General features: G+C 42.8%; 1 protein-coding gene and 1 long non-coding RNA gene across 2 annotated transcripts in view; both read left to right on the forward strand.

The window, feature by feature from the left end:
* The window catches only part of LOC149355777 (uncharacterized), a 104,003-nt gene that overhangs the window by 60,738 nt on the left and 24,477 nt on the right, over window positions 1-18,788 (forward strand). The gene's annotated exons all lie outside the window — the stretch shown is intronic.
* On the forward strand, window positions 1,158-7,251 carry LOC149355779 (uncharacterized). The gene is made up of 7 exons (XM_089577689.1): window positions 1,158-1,288; window positions 1,712-1,799; window positions 2,646-2,807; window positions 3,404-3,603; window positions 5,790-5,961; window positions 6,441-6,526; window positions 6,967-7,251. The coding sequence occupies exons 4-7, from the start codon at window positions 3,589-3,591 to the stop codon at window positions 7,249-7,251; spliced, it is 558 nt and encodes a 185-aa protein (XP_089433815.1). The 5' UTR covers window positions 1,158-1,288; window positions 1,712-1,799; window positions 2,646-2,807; window positions 3,404-3,588.

Below are 18,788 nucleotides of genomic sequence, written 5' to 3' on the forward strand. Positions count from 1 at the left end.
CATGTCAGTGAGCAGCAGTGTGCACCGACATCTTCAGAGGTAAATTGATTTAGTAGCTGTGTAGTCAATGAAATCACAACTCAGTTTCGAATTGATGAATGAGCTATTGCATTTTTCTTGCAGCCCACTGTGTCTGACAGGACTCTGGCCAGTGGCGGAGATGAGCAGGGAAATGGCCTTGATGTGTCCTTCAATCTGTAAGTGCATTGAATTGAGTGGTACAGTACAATCTCAATAATGAGCCTCACAGGATCGCAAAATATTGGTTTTGCCTTTTAACCATGTTGTAAAGAAAAATTTATCAAGTGTATAAAGGCAGAGAAGTCGGCCTGATGGACATATCTATATATTAACCTCCTACTCTGTGCTGGAGAGGGGAGGAGGAAAAGGGAGTTCAGAAACAAATGAACAATACACTGTAGCATGGGAAGTGAAACTACACCTATCCGCTATGGTTAACGCCATTGTCTGCTGCCCACTTTATTGGTGCTTGTAGTGTGCACTCTTCAACTAGCAGTCATGGCGGTGCTGATGTCAGGATAATGCTTATTGCTCACTGGCGCATTCACCGCTCCCATGTTTATATTGCCATAGTTTCAAGTAAGACTTCTCTACACCTCAGATTTTAAAATTTATACACACTACACTTGTGGTATGAACTTTTACGATTTCGAATCATATCGAAATTTGTTACAGATGTGATTGTATTACCAAGATTCTGCTTGGATGTAATTCTGCTTTCCTCATCATAACACTGGCTTTGAACATTAAGATTTTTAGAGTCCAAGCGTCATAAATATTCTGAAGCACAACGCGCTTCACATAGGCATCCAGTATGGCCTTTTGTTGCATTTAGAATAGTGGCTAACCTTAGAATCCTATCCAACAAATCCATGAGAATGTTCAAATGTATATACTAAACTAGTTCTGGAACCTTGACAGTGAATTTAGTGCTGGGATTCGCTGGCACAGACATTATGTTACTCAATCTTACACAGAAGGCGCACAATTAGGGCGCAGTAGTACAGCCAATGTGAATATTTTTTCTCTGCAAGCCCGTTGGTGATGGAAGGCACAGATACTTTGTTCCTGTAGCAATCTGTTGAGAACTGAGCTCTAAACTGCAGCTTTCTTGTAGGCCTTCTCACTCGGATGACGATGGCCACAACTTCAAGTTGCCATCTCTTGGTGGCCTCCATGAGAGCATCACCAATGGCAGCCCACTTTCTTCGCCAGCTTTCAAAAAAATTGTTAGTTTGCTGTTCTCAGAAATGAAGAAAAGCACGCTGTAAGTAAATTACCCTCTAGTTTTGGCAACTGTGAGGTTTCCAATCACTGCTGAGTTAAGATCAATGGGAACGAAATGATATATTTTGAAAAATTCTTGCTATCATAAGTAATGTGCACAAATGTAGCCACCAGGTTTCTAAATTTCTTTCTGTTCTTTGGGAGAATGAGTAAAACCTCGATAACTACAAGTTCGGTAGTTTAAAAACTGGGGTAATTCACAAAAAATTTTCATGCTCTTGTAATTTGTAGCCAAATTTTTCGGGCTAATTTGTGCTAGAGTGCGCACTGTCTCGGCAAATTCAGAGATGTGGACTGTGAAAACACGCTTATGCAAATATTTTATGTGGTCGGTGCATTAGAGGTAAAGCCATAAACTATCTTTGTGGGCTACAGTAACGTTAATTTTGTCAATATTTTTCAGGTTCCCAACTCGTAATTTTTACACAGCAGTCACTTCACAGTTGCTTCAGAAATATCCACAACTGAGAGACGTCGTTGGGAGTGGAGCTGTAAGTATATTGGGATTTTACTGGTGGCAGCCTCTTGTGAGCATTCTAGATAGTGTGATTCTGGGAATATTCCTTATGATAGCTTAAAATATACAGTAGCAGCATTATTATTTAGTTGGCACTTTCAGTGGACTGAAATTGCAACATGTTTGCGGCTTGTCGTATTCATATTCCATCACAGTGAAGAGCCCCTCCCATTCTGCAGTGTTGGCAGACAAACTGCAGTGAAGCACATTTGACCTGCCTTCCTTTTTTCTCTTGTCATTATCATGTGTGCTGTTCTTGTAACTACAGCTGCACTTGCTTCTGATGAATGCCATTTTCGGCTACCTGGTTCACTAAACAAAGGTAAAGCAGCACAAAAGCAGAGACAACAGAAGCGAGATAAACATGCAGTGACTACTAATAACCGAAGTTGGTTTTATTTGCATGCACAATAAATACCGATCAGAAAGAGCTAAGATTATAGACACCACAAGGTCTGAGGGTGGGAGACAATTTCTGAGACGAAGGAGCTTAAGAGTTCAGATAAAGCAGTTCTTTCTTCAAGAGTGATCGAAGGCGTGCTGACACAGGCCTCTCCTCTTGTGTGGATGATGAAAGTTCCATAGATTTTTTTGGTTGTTTTCTCTTGATATCTCCTTAAGATGCATGCATGTCTGATGAAGCGTCAGTCTGCAGTTTTTATTGCGTTTGCAGTGTATAGAAAGAATGCTTCCTTTGCCACTGCTCAGCAAAGTTGCATGCTCTAATTCGTATTGAATATTTGATTCGGCGTATTCCTTTGTGATAAATGTCTGAATTTGAACGCAGTGGGTAATATTTTATTGCTCATAAAATTTTCAGGACTCCTGGAAGGTAGCCCTGCGCTACAGGTTTAAAAATCAACGAAGGGTTCTCCCTAGTGATGGTCGAATAGGAGAGAACCGCACAAAGTTTGCAGCTCAAAGAAAATTCAGCGTGTCAGCAGCTACAATGGAGCTTGAGCGGCACAAAGTTCAAAAGCTGGTGAGGGGCATTCTGCAGTAAAATACTTTTTCATTTCGATTTTATTAAAAAGGATGATGTGTAGCTAGCTAATAAAGAGCAGTTTTAATTCGCTAATGCTTTGAAATATTTACATTTTTCTGTGATAACATGTGCTTAGAGTGTTAGTGTTTATTTTTGGGCTCTGTAGTGTTGTGATTTGGTGTTAAAATATTTTGGATGCATTGATTTGATATTGAAATATTTTGGATCAGTTTAATTAGGCCAGGCTAAGAACCATAAATCAAAAACAGCAAAAAGGTAACAAAAATCAAGGCTACCCTTTTAATGGGGCCCTTGGGGCACTAATAAAGTTGTTTGAAGTTCAGCCACAGTCCTTTGTGGGTTGGCTGCCAGTCAGCAGGTGGGAACAAGGCCAAGTGTTAAGGCAACTATTCGGCTTTTTTCGTGACCCATGCAATTCTAGGTGGTCGTCAGTTTGTGAAGATGTATCGCATAAAAGCGCAGTACATGAGACCAGCTTTTAGACAATACTGCTCAAACATTAGTATATGTTTATATGCATTGCATACGTCTATTCATGCCACAGTTGGTTGTGTTGCTGTTTTTTCTTTCAGGCTGCTACAATCGCTAATATTTCTGGGGAGGACGAAACCAGCTTCAGCATGCACACAGAGTGGCTTCTGTCCGAGTGCCGAAAAGGCTTCCCAGATGAAGTGCAAATACAGGAAAGGATGGCGCTGACTTCCCGCCACCTTGGCTTGGCTTCCCGCAAGAAGCCAAGGAGAAATACCCTTACTTCATGAACTTTGAAAGGGTAAGTCAACTCTTTCTACTATATTTGAGAGACAGCATTTACATTATGTTAGGCTGCTTCTTAGGTGAGGCAGCATTTGTTGAAATAGTAATATAGGTTCTGTGACTGGTCAAAAAACAAATTTTTGATGCACACTAAATGTGCGTGCTTGAATAAAACTTGAAAAATTGAAGAAAAATGCCAAATTTCGAAGCTGAATTTTCTGCACAGTAGCACCTCACACTATACGCACTATAAAATTTTGTCTAAATGAGCTGTTTGGGAATCTGCTATCCACATTGTGGCTATGTCTTTGTAGCAAGCGACTGCTGACGTCAGTCATGTGTCGGCTACTCCTGAATCCAACGTTATCTGTGCTGTGAAAAAAAAAAAAAACTGGTCACAGTTCGGTAATGTGCACACTGAGCTGCTCTACGGGGGGAATGCATACAAAACGTTGTGTACCTACATGCTCTCGAACCTTAATGCAAGAAAAGGTGCATGAGCGTACATTTTTTTCCCTAGCGATGACGTCATAGTGATGCAATAATTTTGTTACTGCTACACTTCTGCTAGCACTTCTACTACACTTCTACTAGCAGTTCCTGCATTTAGCTGTGGTGTGTTTCATAAGCCAGGGCTCACTGCGTTACCTCCAGTGGGGGACGCACTATGGGTAATTTATGCTGATATCACACATTCAGGCGACTAAGTAGTAATCACCGGGCAGGTACTAACAACATAGTAAGCAAGAACCACCACGCAGGTGGTAATCAGGTTGTAAGCTTCGACGGTAACAGGTGGGGTGGGGGTTGTAGCCCATGAAGGAAGACACACCCTACACTCCTCAGCGTGGCAACGTTTTAAGATGCAAAACCAAGTGAAACAAAACGAAGCATATCAATAAAAGCAGCTCGAACTACCACGCTGTTTTGACTTCGCCTAGCCGAGGAAATGACTGCCATTTTTTAATGCGAAAGCATTTTTTGGCTCATGACGCGGTGTTCTGTGTGTCAAGTGTGTGAACAGAAAGTGCGCACTCCTAGTAGGAGAGCAACATGGGTCGCATGATCCGTATGGGTGCTTGCGGCAGGCAGAGCTACTTGCCAATGCATTGGAGCTTTTCGCTTAACTGCTGCACCACTGCACTGGCAGTGGCATGAGCTCTTACCGGCGTCTGTGAACGTTCAGTAGAGAATGACTAATTCTGCATATAGTATGGAGATTGGCCCATGGAGGAGCTCTGAATGGTGTGCGGTTTGGTGGCCACTGCGAACTAAATTGCACAAACGCACCAACAGAAACAGCAGTAGTGCACATTGCTTTTGCATTTCTCCACTAAAGCAGACTTCAGTGCCCCCGGTATACTCTTTTGATTATGAGATTGAATGTTCTCAAGCAAGTCAGGGCTTTGAAGTACGCGGTATTGGAGAGCTCCGAATTAATTTAGGTCATCTGCGATCACATAGCAGACGGACGTTTTTACATTTCGCTTCCAATGAAATACAATCACAGTGGCCGGGGTCGAACTGCCGACCTTGGAATCGGCGGCCTAACGTTAGTCACTGAAATGTCATGCTGGGTAGACTGATGCTGTGCTTTGCATCAACTGCTTTCTATGCATTGCCACTAACTTTTCCTTAAAAGGATTTGCAGCAGCTTTGCTCTGGTGCCAACAAAATTCTTTACTTATTTCTGATTTGCAAGATAAGTTTGTTGAATGAAAATGTGCTTTATCGTTTTTTTTTCCAAATGTTGCATTCTTCTGGGGAAGAAAACAAAAAATTGCCTCTTTCCTAGCTTTCAAAATTTCTTGAGATTTGACATTTCTTCTACGAACTCATGTTTTTTGTAGTACAAAAAAACGGTCAGCTACTGCTTCCAAAACATTGATGTAGAGAAAAAGCTAGTGCTCAAATGCATTTGGGCAGAAGACTCATTTGCTGTGTCATGAAGGCTGTGCTTGTGCCAAGATTAAACTGTGAGCACCATAACTTTTGGTTTTCTTTCGTGTGTGAATCAAAGTTTTCAGGCCCAAGTACACCTCCAGAAATAAGGTTGTGTTAGTATTGTGTGGTCAGAGTGCTTGTTTGAACTGCACATTTGTCAGTTCCTTGCCTTATATTCAGTTGATGCCATTATAAAGTAAAATCACTGCTTTGTATGTGTTGGGGTCTTTTTGTAAAGCACTTTTATATTTTTTTCAGTTTTGCAGCGACTTTCAGAAACTGACAAAGGTCAGCCCTTCAGCAACCATAGCAGAAGGGATCAACAAAGTTGTAAAATTAGCACATATGCAGCTGATTGCTTGCGAAGCTACCATCATGGAATCCCTCCGAAGTGCTGGAGAGATGGCACCAGAGAGGCTGCGAACGCGACGTGAGTAGTGTTACAAAGGCTTTATTGGTATATTTAAGACGTACACTCTCTATCAAATTATTTTGGCAGGGTTTCATCTTATAGGCATAGCAGTAGAGTTCATCCATGTTTAAAGGTTTGGTTCTTTCGATGTTTGCAACTCGTGTCTGGTCCTGAATGGAAAGAATTTGATGGCATGTTGCTTGGTGTACGGAACAGAAATAAACTGTTGTAATATAGCAGAGTTACATGTGTAATAAGGAACGTTTTGCACTGTGTCAAGCACTAGACAATACCTGAAGACCCGTTAGAATAGCCTTCAAGATGCAGCAGACATAAATATTATACTGTTAACCTAGCAGCAATGTTCCGTTACTTGTGGGCACAGGTTACAGAGCAAATCACTTTCTAAACAGCCGTTGTCACATAATTAGGAAACTTTAGGAAGATACTAAAAAAAATGCATTGAAGCGTACCCTATAAATATTTTGCTTTTGCAGACATCCTAACAGTTGCAGTTTTGCGCATACTGTCTGCAAATGTGAAAGAGGTGAACGGGCTCTCAGCTTTGTTTGTGCGAGAGGAGGTAAGTTTCTTGATTTTGTGCTGCTATAATGCATGTGTAGAACTAATGGACTTTACTGAAAGCATTGGTTTAAGACGTTGCTGAGCTTTACTGAGATGCAATGAACAGAGGAAGCTTAATATCAATGTAGTTACTTTAGTGTAATGGTGTTATTTTGGTTAGCAAATGTATTATAAATAAATAAAGGTAATGAAGTTGTCATCTAATAATTGTGAGTGCTGCTGGTTGGGGTCCAAAAATTAACGTTGCACATAAACCAAAATTGCATGTGTAAATGTAAGAGAAGCCATTTTGTACTGTTAACATTCTTTGTATTGTACTGAAAAAATGTATAACGTACAGATAACTTTACGAAGGGGGTGCCTTAAGCATGGAGAGATGGGATTGAATTAATTTCTTGTGGCCTGTTTCTAGCAAAGAAATATTTCTTGCCATCACAGGACTTGAGCGTTCCTGCAACGCCTTGCATAGTTTTTACGGGACGGCACATTGAAAAGGCGGAATTTCTTCACATCAAGGTGGATAGAGAAAAACTGTTTACTGTAAAGAACGCAGAGGAGGGGCTGGCGGCTGTTCTGTCGGCCTACTGGCTCTTTAATGTCCAGTACAACCGGAAGTTGTTCAACACGCTTGTACTGTTAGAGCGCCTTTTTCTTGGCCTCACACTGAGCACACCAAGGGGGGTGGCAACGAAATTTCTCAATAAAGTTGCAAAAAGTGTGTAATTAATAGGGCCCGGAAATTTAGGCATTAAAGATCCTCGCAAATAGGCAGGCATCTAGGCTCTAAAAAATATTGCAATAGGCGCTATAAAGCAAAAATAGGCGCTTTTAATAATACTTTTTTTTTATTAGTACAGGATTTTTCAGTCAAGCACGGAGCGTACGCTGTCCTCAATTGAATCACGCGACAATAAAGCACATTCTCAGATTTTCAACTTGAAGCTCCTTCGGTTTTCGCTAAGCATAGCTTTGTTGTTTAAAAAATTACTTTCGACGTCACATGAAGTTACTGGGGTGAACCTAAAACATGAGAGTTCACAGGGGCTCAGGCGTTCAGGTGATGTGGCCGTATCGTCTCCACCTAGAAGGTCTCTGATTTGCGAAATTGTTTCCAGGTCTCTGTTTTTTTCTACCAGTTGTTGCATCTTCGTAGAATAGTTTGGTTTATGGTTTATGGGGCTTAACGTCCCAAAGCGACTGAGGCTATGAGAGACGCCGTAGTGAAGGGCTCCGGAAATTTCGACCACCTGGGGTTCTTTAACGTGCACTGACATCGCACAGTACACGGGCCTCGAATTTCTCCTCCAAAGAAATTCAACCGCCGCAGCCGGGATCGAACCCGCGTGTTTCGGGTCAGCAGCCGAGCACCATAGCCACTGAGCCACCACGGCGGCTTCTTCGTAGAATAGTAGCGCCTTTTCCTTCCAGTTTTCAAAGTGCTGCCTGTACTTCTTCGACTGCCTTCAATGATTCATCTACTGAGAATCCGGCCTTTTCCAACGTTGTCATCCTTTCTGTAAGCGTTTAGAAGTTCGCACTGATGTATGTCAGGTCACTTTCCACGCTCGCCTCCTGAAACATAGCTATTGTTTTAATCACACGCGCAGCGTCATCCTTGATTTCCTAAAAGACAGAACAGACCACTTAAGAGTGCCGTGTCTATTATACTGCTGCGTCTATCCATGTTCCCCATTGAGTCAAAAAGGCTTTGGCAGCAGAGGAATGTCAGGTGCTGTGGCGCTAAAAACAGCAATTGTTTTGTGCTAGATACTAACTCGTCTACTTGGGGAAAAGAGAGTCGGATACATTCGGCCACACGATGCATTTTGAAATTGAAATTGAAAATATTTATTTGAGCAGAGCAGTTACAGCATCTGCTGCAGGGGCAGAGGCTAAAGGCTGTGGCGCCTGACGAGGCCTCTGTCCCTCTGCAGTCGACGAAAGCGCAATACAAATTTCAGCATAACAAGAAAGTAAGTCACATAATTAAAATAAATATGGGTAAAATATGCGATTATAATCACAACATTAACACAGTATGATAAGTCAAAAAATATGCAAGGATATTATACAGAGATTTTGTTCAGTATACAATACATTGAAGGACACTTATAACAAAAATAAAGTGAAAAACCATGGTACAAGAGAAGGATACATCCTGTGTATCCATGTCATAGGCACTCGTCACTCCCCGTACAAAACACCTGATATTATTAGGACATTTTTAATGTGCTTTTTCAATGTGCTAATATTAGATGGGAAATTCAAGTTACCTTCAAGTTTATTAAGAATTGAAGCGATTTGATGAGGAACTGTTTGTTTACCATAATTGGTTCTAGTTTTGGGCATGCGTCTTTTATTGTGTCGGAAAGGATATGTAGAGTTTTCTTCCCTGTCGCAAATGTGCAGCTTCCGGAGTTGTACGAACTGAAGTAGTTTATAGTAGTATAGCTGGTCGGCCCTCAGCATTTTATATTTTAAGAACAAAGGAGAAGTTTGTAGGAGCTGGTAACGTCCACAATAATTTTCATAACAACGTAATATCTTTTTCTGCAGTATTATGAACTTATTGTAATTACCTTTTGTTGTGGTTCCCCACACCATCATCCCATATATTAGTTTTGAATAGAACAGGGAGTTGTACAACAGTTGTTTTAGCCATAGAGGAATTATGTGCCCTACTTTGTATAAACATCCTACGGTTCGTGCTAGTTCAATTGTTAGATGATTCACATGTGGCGTCCATGACAATTCTTCCTGGAACCATACGCCAAGGAATTTTTGTTCTTTAACCGAGGAAAGACATTGGTCATCAAACTTAAGTGTTATTGTATTGTGCAGTGGTTTGTTAACTGGGCGAAATACGATAAATGTTGTCTTTTTTGAATTCAGTTCTAGCATATTTTCCTTCAGCCAGCTGGACAGGTGCACTAGGTAGTTATTTACTTTGGTTTCGAGCGCTGTTATCTCATGCGATGTGAAAAAAAAATATTAGTGTCATCTGCATACATAATGATCTCTGGTGATTCAGGTATCTTCATAATATCATTAATATACGCGAGGAAGAGCAACGGTCCTAATATCGATCCGTGTGGGACACCCTGAGTTAAAACTAACTGTGATGAACTTGAGCCATTAATGAGTACTATTTGATAGCGATCATAAAGATAAGACAATAGAAGTTGCAGGGCAACACCACGTACACCGTACATAGATAATTTGTGTAGTAAGATGTTGTATTGGATAGAATCGAACGCCTTTTTAATATCGAGAAAAAGTCCTACTGTGTATTTTCGATCATCTATGTTACAAATTATTTTATCCTTAATGTATAACAAAGCCTGCTCCGTTGATTTCCCTTTTCGAAAACCATATTGACTTTCTGTAATAATGTTATGTTTATCAAAAAATGACACTAATCGGTTATGAATGACACCTTCAAAAATTTTTGAAAGCGTTGGCAGGACGGATATAGGGCGGTAATTTGCTAGGTTTTCAGGGCCCGCGCCTTGATATATTGGCGTGACTCTTGCTACCTTTAACTTCTGTGGAAAGACTCCTGTGGACAACGTAAGATTTATAATAAAGGCCAAACTAACGGATATCACAGCGGATATACACTTCAACTCAATCGGGCCGATGACATCGATTCCAGCAGCAGCATTATTTTTAAGCTTGTTTATTAACATTTCCACTTCGTGAGGAGTTGTTGGCCGCATATAAATTGACTCGCATAACGGTGCTATGGTCGATACTGACTGATCAGTGCAATTCTTTGTTGTACAGGCATTCGAGCCTACTTTAATAAAATGCATGTTCATAGCACTGGCGAGAGCTTCACCGCGCACAATCTTGCCATCAATGGTGATTTCAGTAATGTTTAAACACTTTTTGTTCTTCCAGTGAGCGTATTTACTGCATCCCATTAGACATTGCATAGACATTGCAGGCCAGGTGAACCATCTTGCAGCATAAAAGCGTCAGTCCCATTCCTGCCTTGCACATGTAGTATGCACCATCCGTAACGAACAAAGGTATCATCTCATACTGAATATTTCCTGGCCATAGAGACTCCAGACATGAAGTGAAAAAACGCGCTGTCGTCGAATGGCTGAAATTTTCAAGAACATCTGAGTTGAGCAGGATTGCTCGTCTGGATTTCTCTGGGCTCAGTGTTCTGACGATGAAGGTGGCCACATACCATCCGCTAGCGTCTGCGGTTTCGTCGACTGACACACAATTTCATCTCTGATTTTGGCGGGAGTATCCTCGTAGCACTCTTTCACGTATCTCTTACGAAGCGTTGATTCATCTGCAACATGCTGCTTCGTGTACTTTTCCACAAAAATCCGAAAACCACTGTTAGTTAGTTTCCATTACAGGACATCTGCCTCCAAAAATGCTTGACACAACTCTGTGCAAATGACGATTCCTTTGCTGCCGAACTACTGCTGAAAGCCTCTGCCAGTAGGAGCTGCGATGTCCCCTCCGTCGTTCTCTTCAGGTTTGCAATATGCTTGTTGGTAGCGAGGTGTTGCGCTACATGGCATCGCTTCCCTCTTGGTACTGAAGCTTCTCACCCTTTGCAGAACGGCAGAGTTCCATCAGTTTAAAAAGCATTTCCAAACTGCGAAACCCAGTGCCTGCAACGAGCGCCTCTCGATACCTTTTCTTTCGGCATGTCAATATGAAATGAAATGGAGAGCGCTGATGAAGCAAAGTTGGTGAGGCCACTCAAGTCAATGTCGCATGTTTTGGAAGCGGTAGGCAGAGAAGTGGCCCTTCCTTGTGGAGGAGTAGGCGGTCGAGAGTCGAGCGAGTGACGAGCGAGCAGTGAGCGCGCGAGTGTGCTAGTCTTGTGCGCGCTGAGGCTACGGTTGCCGGCTGGACGGCGCCGGTTCGGGTGTCGGGTTACACTCAAGCAGATATACAACCTGCTTAGTTGCGCCAGTTACACTTCGAGAAAAAGGTTTGGCTAGACCTGCCCCTCTTGTGCGTGCATCGGCGCGTGCCTTTCACTGTACTTAGAAAGATGTCTAAAAAATTGAAGAACGGCACCTAGGACCGAAATGCCGGATTTAGGCATTTATAGGCAACAAGTACGGTCAAATAGGTATTATTTCTTAAAAAATGCCAAAAAGGCAGACAAGTGCTAAAATCCCCCATTTAGGGATTTATATGCATGTTTAGGCAAATACCTAAAGTTCCGGGCCCTAGTAATTAAGTATAGTCGAGGTGATGTGTATTTTTCTTCAGTATGTAGTAGCATTGTGTGAAGTGTTTTTTGGTGTTTTTAATAAATTTGCTCTGTTATGCCAAAACTGTAGCCTCATATGCACTCACTCATCTCCACTCTGATGTGCATATATACAAGGCTCCCTGTGCCGCACATGCCCCAAATGAGGAAAATGTGGCGCAATGCTGCATGATGCGTATTATCTGCCTTTGTCAAGGGAGTATATGTTACCTTTGAAGTGGTCAGCATTGTTTGCCATAATAAATTTTTCCTTGCAGGCATGTCTGGATGGTGACCAAGCATATCCAGCACATGCATGTGTGCATGAAGGGGCCATCGATTGATGCACCGCATGCATGATCCAAAAAACTGGGTAGCTATAGAACATCATGCAATGCATCGCAGTTGCCAGCAGTGGCCTGTCAACCAGCACTGTCTGCAGTTTCGACCGTTCTACACATATGGGCACATTTGCTCTCGTGCATCAATCCTAGCCTTTTGCTTGTTTGGTGAATCAATGCGGAGCACCCTTCCAACACCCATTTTGAAGGGCGTTATGGCTAAAATAGCACCGTTTAGTAAGGGTGCAACCTTTAAACCCTTTAAAATTTCATGCTGTGCACCCTTTCTAAGGGTGCTGATGTCTGCACCCTTTCTCAGCACCCTTTTTCAAGGACCCAATAGGGTGCAAAGGGTGTTCGTCTGGGGACAAACTGATTTGCACCCTTAAGGGTGAGAAACTGTTTAGTGTGTACGGTATTGATTTTTGAGCGCTGCTTTTCCAGTCACCACATTGAAGACCGCGGAAACATTGAATCCTGTGTCTGCGTAAGTATTTGTGCTAATCTTTTTTTTATGCTTGCGTTATTTACTCACGGCGTTACCGTGATATCAGGGGGCGTGGAACCGGCGCGACGATGGAAGTGCCACTCACGCATTTTTTGCTGCTTGTGCAGGTTATCACCGATGTGGCTACGAAACAGCATGCCACCCAGCTTAGCATGAACGGAATGTGCACGGCATCGACAGTCTACAGTACAGCGTCCCAAGGCAATGACACTGAGCGCGCGACGTGCGCGGCAGCTGATTTTGACCGGTGCAGCCTTCCGACCTACGAACATTGGGACCAAGACGAAGAAAACCGCCTACAAAAGGAGGACATCCCCAGTGCTTTACCGGGGCGTGGAACCGGCGCGACGATGGAAGTGCCACTCACGCATTTTTTGCTGCTTGTGCAGGTTATCACCGATGTGGCTACGAAACAGCATGCCACCCAGCTTAGCATGAACGGAATGTGCACGGCATCGACAGTCTACAGTACAGCGTCCCAAGGCAATGACACTGAGCGCGCGACGTGCGCGGCAGCTGATTTTGACCGGTGCAGCCTTCCGACCTACGAACATTGGGACCAAGACGAAGAAAACCGCCTACAAAAGGAGGACATCCCCAGTGCTTTACCGGGGCGTGGAACCGGCGCGACGATGGAAGTGCCACTCACGCATTTTTTGCTGCTTGTGCAGGTTAGTGAACTACCGTACTGCTCGCAGTTCACAGTGTTTTTACTGCCGGTTCCACCCCAAGCCCTCTACAAGTGTATTAGATCTCACTCAAATCCTACGCGCCGTGCGCGATTTAGATTCTTATTGTTGCGGCGTTTCTCTTTTTATTTTTTCTTGCTCATTGTATGTGGAGATGTTGAGCTAAATCCAGGGCCAAACTCAGAAGTTACGTTCCAGATGATTCTGGATGGCCAAAATGAAATTAAAACAAAACTTGAAATTATCGAGACCAATCAGATAGAACAAAGCTCAGTGTTACAAGCTCTAACCGAGAGGATTAATTCTTTGGAATCACGGGTTGCTTCGATTGCCAAAGTTGAGACGGAAATGCAAGCATGTAAAACGACCAGTGAAGCCAACCAAAAAACCTTGAAATTCTTGTTATCGAAAGTTGACGAGCTTGAAAACCGCGGCAGGCGTAACAACCTAGTTTTTTACGGCATAGAAGATAAGAACCCGCACGAAACTTGGTCCGATTCAAAAGACGCTATAAAGAAAGTGTGCGAAACAAATCTCGGTTTTTCGCTCTCAACAGTGGAAAGGGTTCACAGGATTGGAAAATTCAAGCAGGGGAAAAAACGGCCGATTATAGCTCATTTTTCTTCGTTTAAGGAAAAAGACAGGGTTATGCAAAACGCAAAAAGCTTCAAAGGCACAGGAATGAGCGTGTCCGAGGATTATTCGGAGGCATTAAGACGCAAAAGACGGCATCTTTGGGAATTCGCAAAAGGCAGAGCAGACAGCACTGATAAGGTCAAACTCAAATTTGACATGCTGCTTATCAATGACACCAAATACATCTACGATGACGCCACTAACGAAGTTGTACCCTTTGAATGACGACATGACGGTACACTCGCGAGGCTTTCGTGTCTGGTGGTGAATTGTCGTAGCGTCAAAAATAAGATTGATGAATTCAGTAGCCTTCTCCATACTGTCAAGCCATCGGTAGTTATTGGAACTGAATCATGGTTGGCGAGCGATATCGGCGATGGTGAGGTATTTCCAGAATCGTATGCATGCTACCGGAAAGATCGCAATAGCCATGGAGGGGGTGTGTTCATCCTGGTCGACAAAAAAATTCAGTCATCCCAGATAAACATCGATTGCGGATCATGTGAAGCAGTATGGTGTCAGTTGAGGCTCCATAATGGTAAAACCTTATCTATCTGTTCATTTTACCGGCCACCCGGAAGTGCATTTCATCCCCTTATAACACTGACTTCTTTGACTGAATTAGTTACAACTGATTTTTTAGTTATTGGCGGTGACTTCAACTTGCCTAACGTGAACTGGTACCAGCAAGCTAGCATTCCAGCAACCGGGGGGCTCAATGAGGCTCTGGTAAATTTAATGAACCTATTTTCCTTAAACCAAAATGTTCTCAAACCAACTCGAGGGGAGCATATCTTAGACCTATTATTCACAAACGAACCTGAACTAGTTGAGTCAACAATAGTAGTGCCGGGAATTAGCGATCATGAGGCTGTCATATGTGAATTAAATTTAGAAATCGTGAAGGAATATTCTAAAAGTCGTCGTGTCTACAATTATGAAAGGGCCAACATAACGGAAATTAATTTAGCACTAGATAGTTATTATGTTGTGTTTGAAACTATCGCTGAAACTAACGACGTTGCAGAGCTCTGGTCATGCTTTAAAAGAAAAGTTTTCGAGCTCCGTGACCGCTTTGTTCCTTCCTGGATATTAACTCCAAAAAAAAAGAGAAGCAAACCATGGTTCAATGTGTCATTAAAAAGGTTGTTAAAACGAAAGCAGAGAGCTTATAGAGCAGTAAGACAGAATCAATCTACTAATGGATTCCATAAGCTTAAATTACTAACAAATGAGGTAAAATCTGCACTGAAACAGGCGAAGAAAACGTTCTTTGATTCATTTCATATTAAGATCAGCCAAAATCCTAAAGAACTTTGGAAATATATAAAAAGAAACAAAAAGGATAAGTTATCTATTCCACCTCTTCTGGAAGCTGGAACAGAAGTCAGTGATGCTGCAGATAAAGCTGAGTGTTTCAATGCATATTTTGCCTCAGTGTTTTCCAAGAAAGCGATAACCACCAGCGGTTCAGCCTCGCCCGTCACGATTACAGCCTCATCCTCAGAAAATCCTTTTTTTAGCTTGAATGGCATCAAGATGCTACTGGACAGGTTGAGCACTGCTAAGGCTCCCGGCCCGGATGGTTTGCCAAATGCGCTTCTTCGGGGGTGCTCAAGTTCAATAGCTCCATTCTTGCAAATAATATTTGAAAAATCACTGGCAGATAGTTCCCTTCCGGACGATTGGAAAGTCGCTTCAGTAGTTCCGATATACAAATCCGGCCCTCGAAACAAAGTGTCAAACTACCGTCCTATTTCACTTACCTCAGTTCCCTGCAAACTTATCGAACATATTCTGTATTCAAGTATTATAAAACATCTTGAAACCCATGGCTTGTTAAACCCCTACCAGCACGGTTTTAGGAAAGAATTGTCGTGCGTCACGCAGCTGACCGAATTCGCCCATGACATTGCCAAAGCCTTAGATGCCAGCACCACTGTCGACTGTATCTTTTTAGACTTTCGTAAAGCTTTTGACACCGTTCCACATGATTTGCTTATACAGAAATTGTACTCTTATAATATTGATTGTCGCATAATTGCCTGGGTAAGTGAATATCTGCACGCGAGACGTCAATTTGTAATGGTTCATGGAGCTGAATCTGATGTTGTTGATGTAACATCAGGCGTCCCTCAGGGTTCCGTCTTGGGGCCTCTTCTTTTCTTACTGTACATCAATGATATCACTGAAAATATAGCGTCACACATGAGGATGTTTGCAGACGATTGTGTTCTGTATAAAATTATAACATGTAATGCTGACCGTGATGTCCTTCAAAACGACCTTGACACTGTTCATAAGTGGTGCGAAAAATGGAAAATGAATCTAAACTTGGACAAAACAGTGTACATGGCGTTTTCGAGGAAACGCACAAAGCTAGTACCCACATATACCATAAATAATGCAAATCTGAAAATAGTTGAAGAATTTAAGTATTTAGGTGTATATTTCACGTCATCGCTCTGCTGGCATCGGCACGTTGGTTATATAGTTGGAAAGGCCTGCAAATCCTTAGGATTTCTCCGCCGAAACACTCGTTCCTTCCCGCAAGCTAACAAAGAACTCCTTTACAAAACTTATGTGCGGTCAGTGTTGGAGTATGCTAGCACGGTGTGGGATCCTCCTACCATAGGTGACAAAGAAAAACTTGAGAAAGTTCAGTCCTTGGCGGCTCGATACGTACTTGGTAAGTCATGTAAACGCAACTTCAGTGCAACAATAGCAAAAAAAGTCCTCGTTTGGGAATCGCTAGAACAGCGGAGAACTAAGCAGAGACTCAAACTCTTCCATAACATATATTACTCCCACATTGGCATTCCACGCGAAACATACATTTTCAAACCATATTACGTCTCCGCACGCCTTGACCATGATCAAAAAGTACGTGAATACAAGTGCAGGACGGCAGCATACAGCGACTCTTTTTTTCCGAAAACCATTCGTCAATGGAACCGTTTGCCGGCCGTTGTTACTTCCATCTCATCAAATGAATCCTTTTATACCGCTTTGAACAGTGTCACGTCATTTCATAGCTAGACGGTGCGTCGTTATCTGTGCGCTGCTTCTTCGTTTCGTGCGTTCCAGTGTGTATACCTGTGTCTTCCTGTCAATGCGCAGTATACCTGCGTGAAATACACGTTTGAAGTTTTCTTTTTTATGTCTACTGCGTTGGTGCTTTCTCCTAAAATGCACGTTTATTGGGTGAACAACACAGTTGACTTTCTTGTACCCCAAATTCTGTACATAGATGCGCATTGCGTCAATTTTGTTCTTTGCTTACTTTGTGAATGCTTGGGCTGCTGTTTCTCTTTCTTTTTGTATTTACCTGCATTTATGTGCTGTGTTACTGTATCAACCCCCCCACTGTAATGCCAAATGGCGCTGTGGGTAAAAGATAAATAAGATAAATAAAAAAACAATGGTGACCAGGGGCGCTACGCCGGAAGGCCCGAGTTTTGCGATCGCCTGTGAGTTCTTATATGCCCCTAATAGAATGCTGGCAAAGAGGCCATGAATTATAAAGATTGTGATATGTGTTATGCTTCCCAGGTTATCGAAAAAAGTATGGCGCTCGCCCGAGTTTCATCCAAGTTTGCGATGATGGTAGTCAGTGAACGAAGATAGCGCGGAACGTGCGCAGGCAGCGGACAATAAAATGTAGAGATAAAGCCACGTAAAGTCGTTACAAGCGCACCCTGCGGGCCTGTTTCACACTTCTAACACAATACACTGCGCAATGCCAGGCCGCAGCGCTACCTGAAGTTATCAGCGCCATATAAGCAATCGCGAAATCGTGACTTCTCGGCTATCTATCTGCACACTCGCCGCCCGCTAGCTGTTTCACACGCATTTTCGGGAGCATCAAAGGTATGTCTTCTCTTTCAGGCTCTATCTGTCTCTCCATTTCCGAAGACTAACAGTGCGCACTAGGTGCACTCTTGTATCAGCCCTTTCTCTTCTCTCGAATAGATTAAAAGGCAACAGATAATATTATGCACATTTTATTCATTTCCAAATATATTTTAAAATCTGAATCCAATGGAGCGTTGTTGAAAACCATAGCTTTAGGCAATTAACAGAGATTCGACGCTTTCTGCCGCTAGTGGCAATAGTGAGGCCATAGCTTGCAGCGTGGCTTGTATACGAACTAGAGCGGCAGCCCACCGTGCCGAACACGAGAGAGCTCCTGCGCTGACACGCCGCCGGTAGCGCTACCTTCGACTTGAAAGACTGGGCAACTACTACACACTGAATCTGTCTGATATATATAATATGTAATAAATTTTATTGTGTCGTATATCAAAATATAACATTCATGCATCTTCTGGCTTGAATAATACACAAAATCAACTAACTGAACAGCACTGCACCCCCGCGTCACTGCTGCTCTCTGCAGTGACCTCAGGTGGAGTTCTGCGCCGCTACGGCCGCTGCCGCACCCCGCTATGGCCAGCCATTGCTTTTAGTACGCTCTTGCGAATCTCAGCGCTAGAAATTGGCCGTGCGAGCGGCTGTGATGCGGTGTGAGAAAAAAAATTGCTGTTTGGCTGTATTCAATGATTCATTACGTATCCCTGTTGCGTGTGACGCCTCTTTAGTGCAGTGCGGATGCGAAGAGCGTGCCACCCAGCGACACAACTCATCCTATGTCATCAGACGCTGACTAAAAGCTGTGAAGGTGGTGGCGCGCGTATCTGCGTAGTATTTGTTTACGTCGCGCACTTAAGGTTTTCCTGACTGGTTTTGTCACTAACGTCGATCGCCGTTGTATACCGCACTGAAATCGCAATAATATCGTTCGGGAAGATGAGGGATACTGTTTGTAGTAATGGAATCGCACTTTGTTA

This window comes from Amblyomma mixtum, chromosome 3 (genome assembly GCF_055824585.1).
Source record: "Amblyomma mixtum isolate Tamu chromosome 3, ASM5582458v1, whole genome shotgun sequence".
NCBI classification, from domain to species: domain Eukaryota; kingdom Metazoa; phylum Arthropoda; class Arachnida; order Ixodida; family Ixodidae; genus Amblyomma; species Amblyomma mixtum.

Excerpts from the sequence above, each read along its gene's own strand:
- LOC149355779 (XM_089577689.1), top strand. Across the intron at positions 5,962-6,440 it reads AGAGAGGCTGCGAACGCGAC|ACATCCTAACAGTTGCAGTT; the intron begins GTGAGTAGTGTT and ends TTGCTTTTGCAG. Across the intron at positions 6,527-6,966 it reads CTTTGTTTGTGCGAGAGGAG|GACTTGAGCGTTCCTGCAAC; the intron begins GTAAGTTTCTTG and ends TTGCCATCACAG.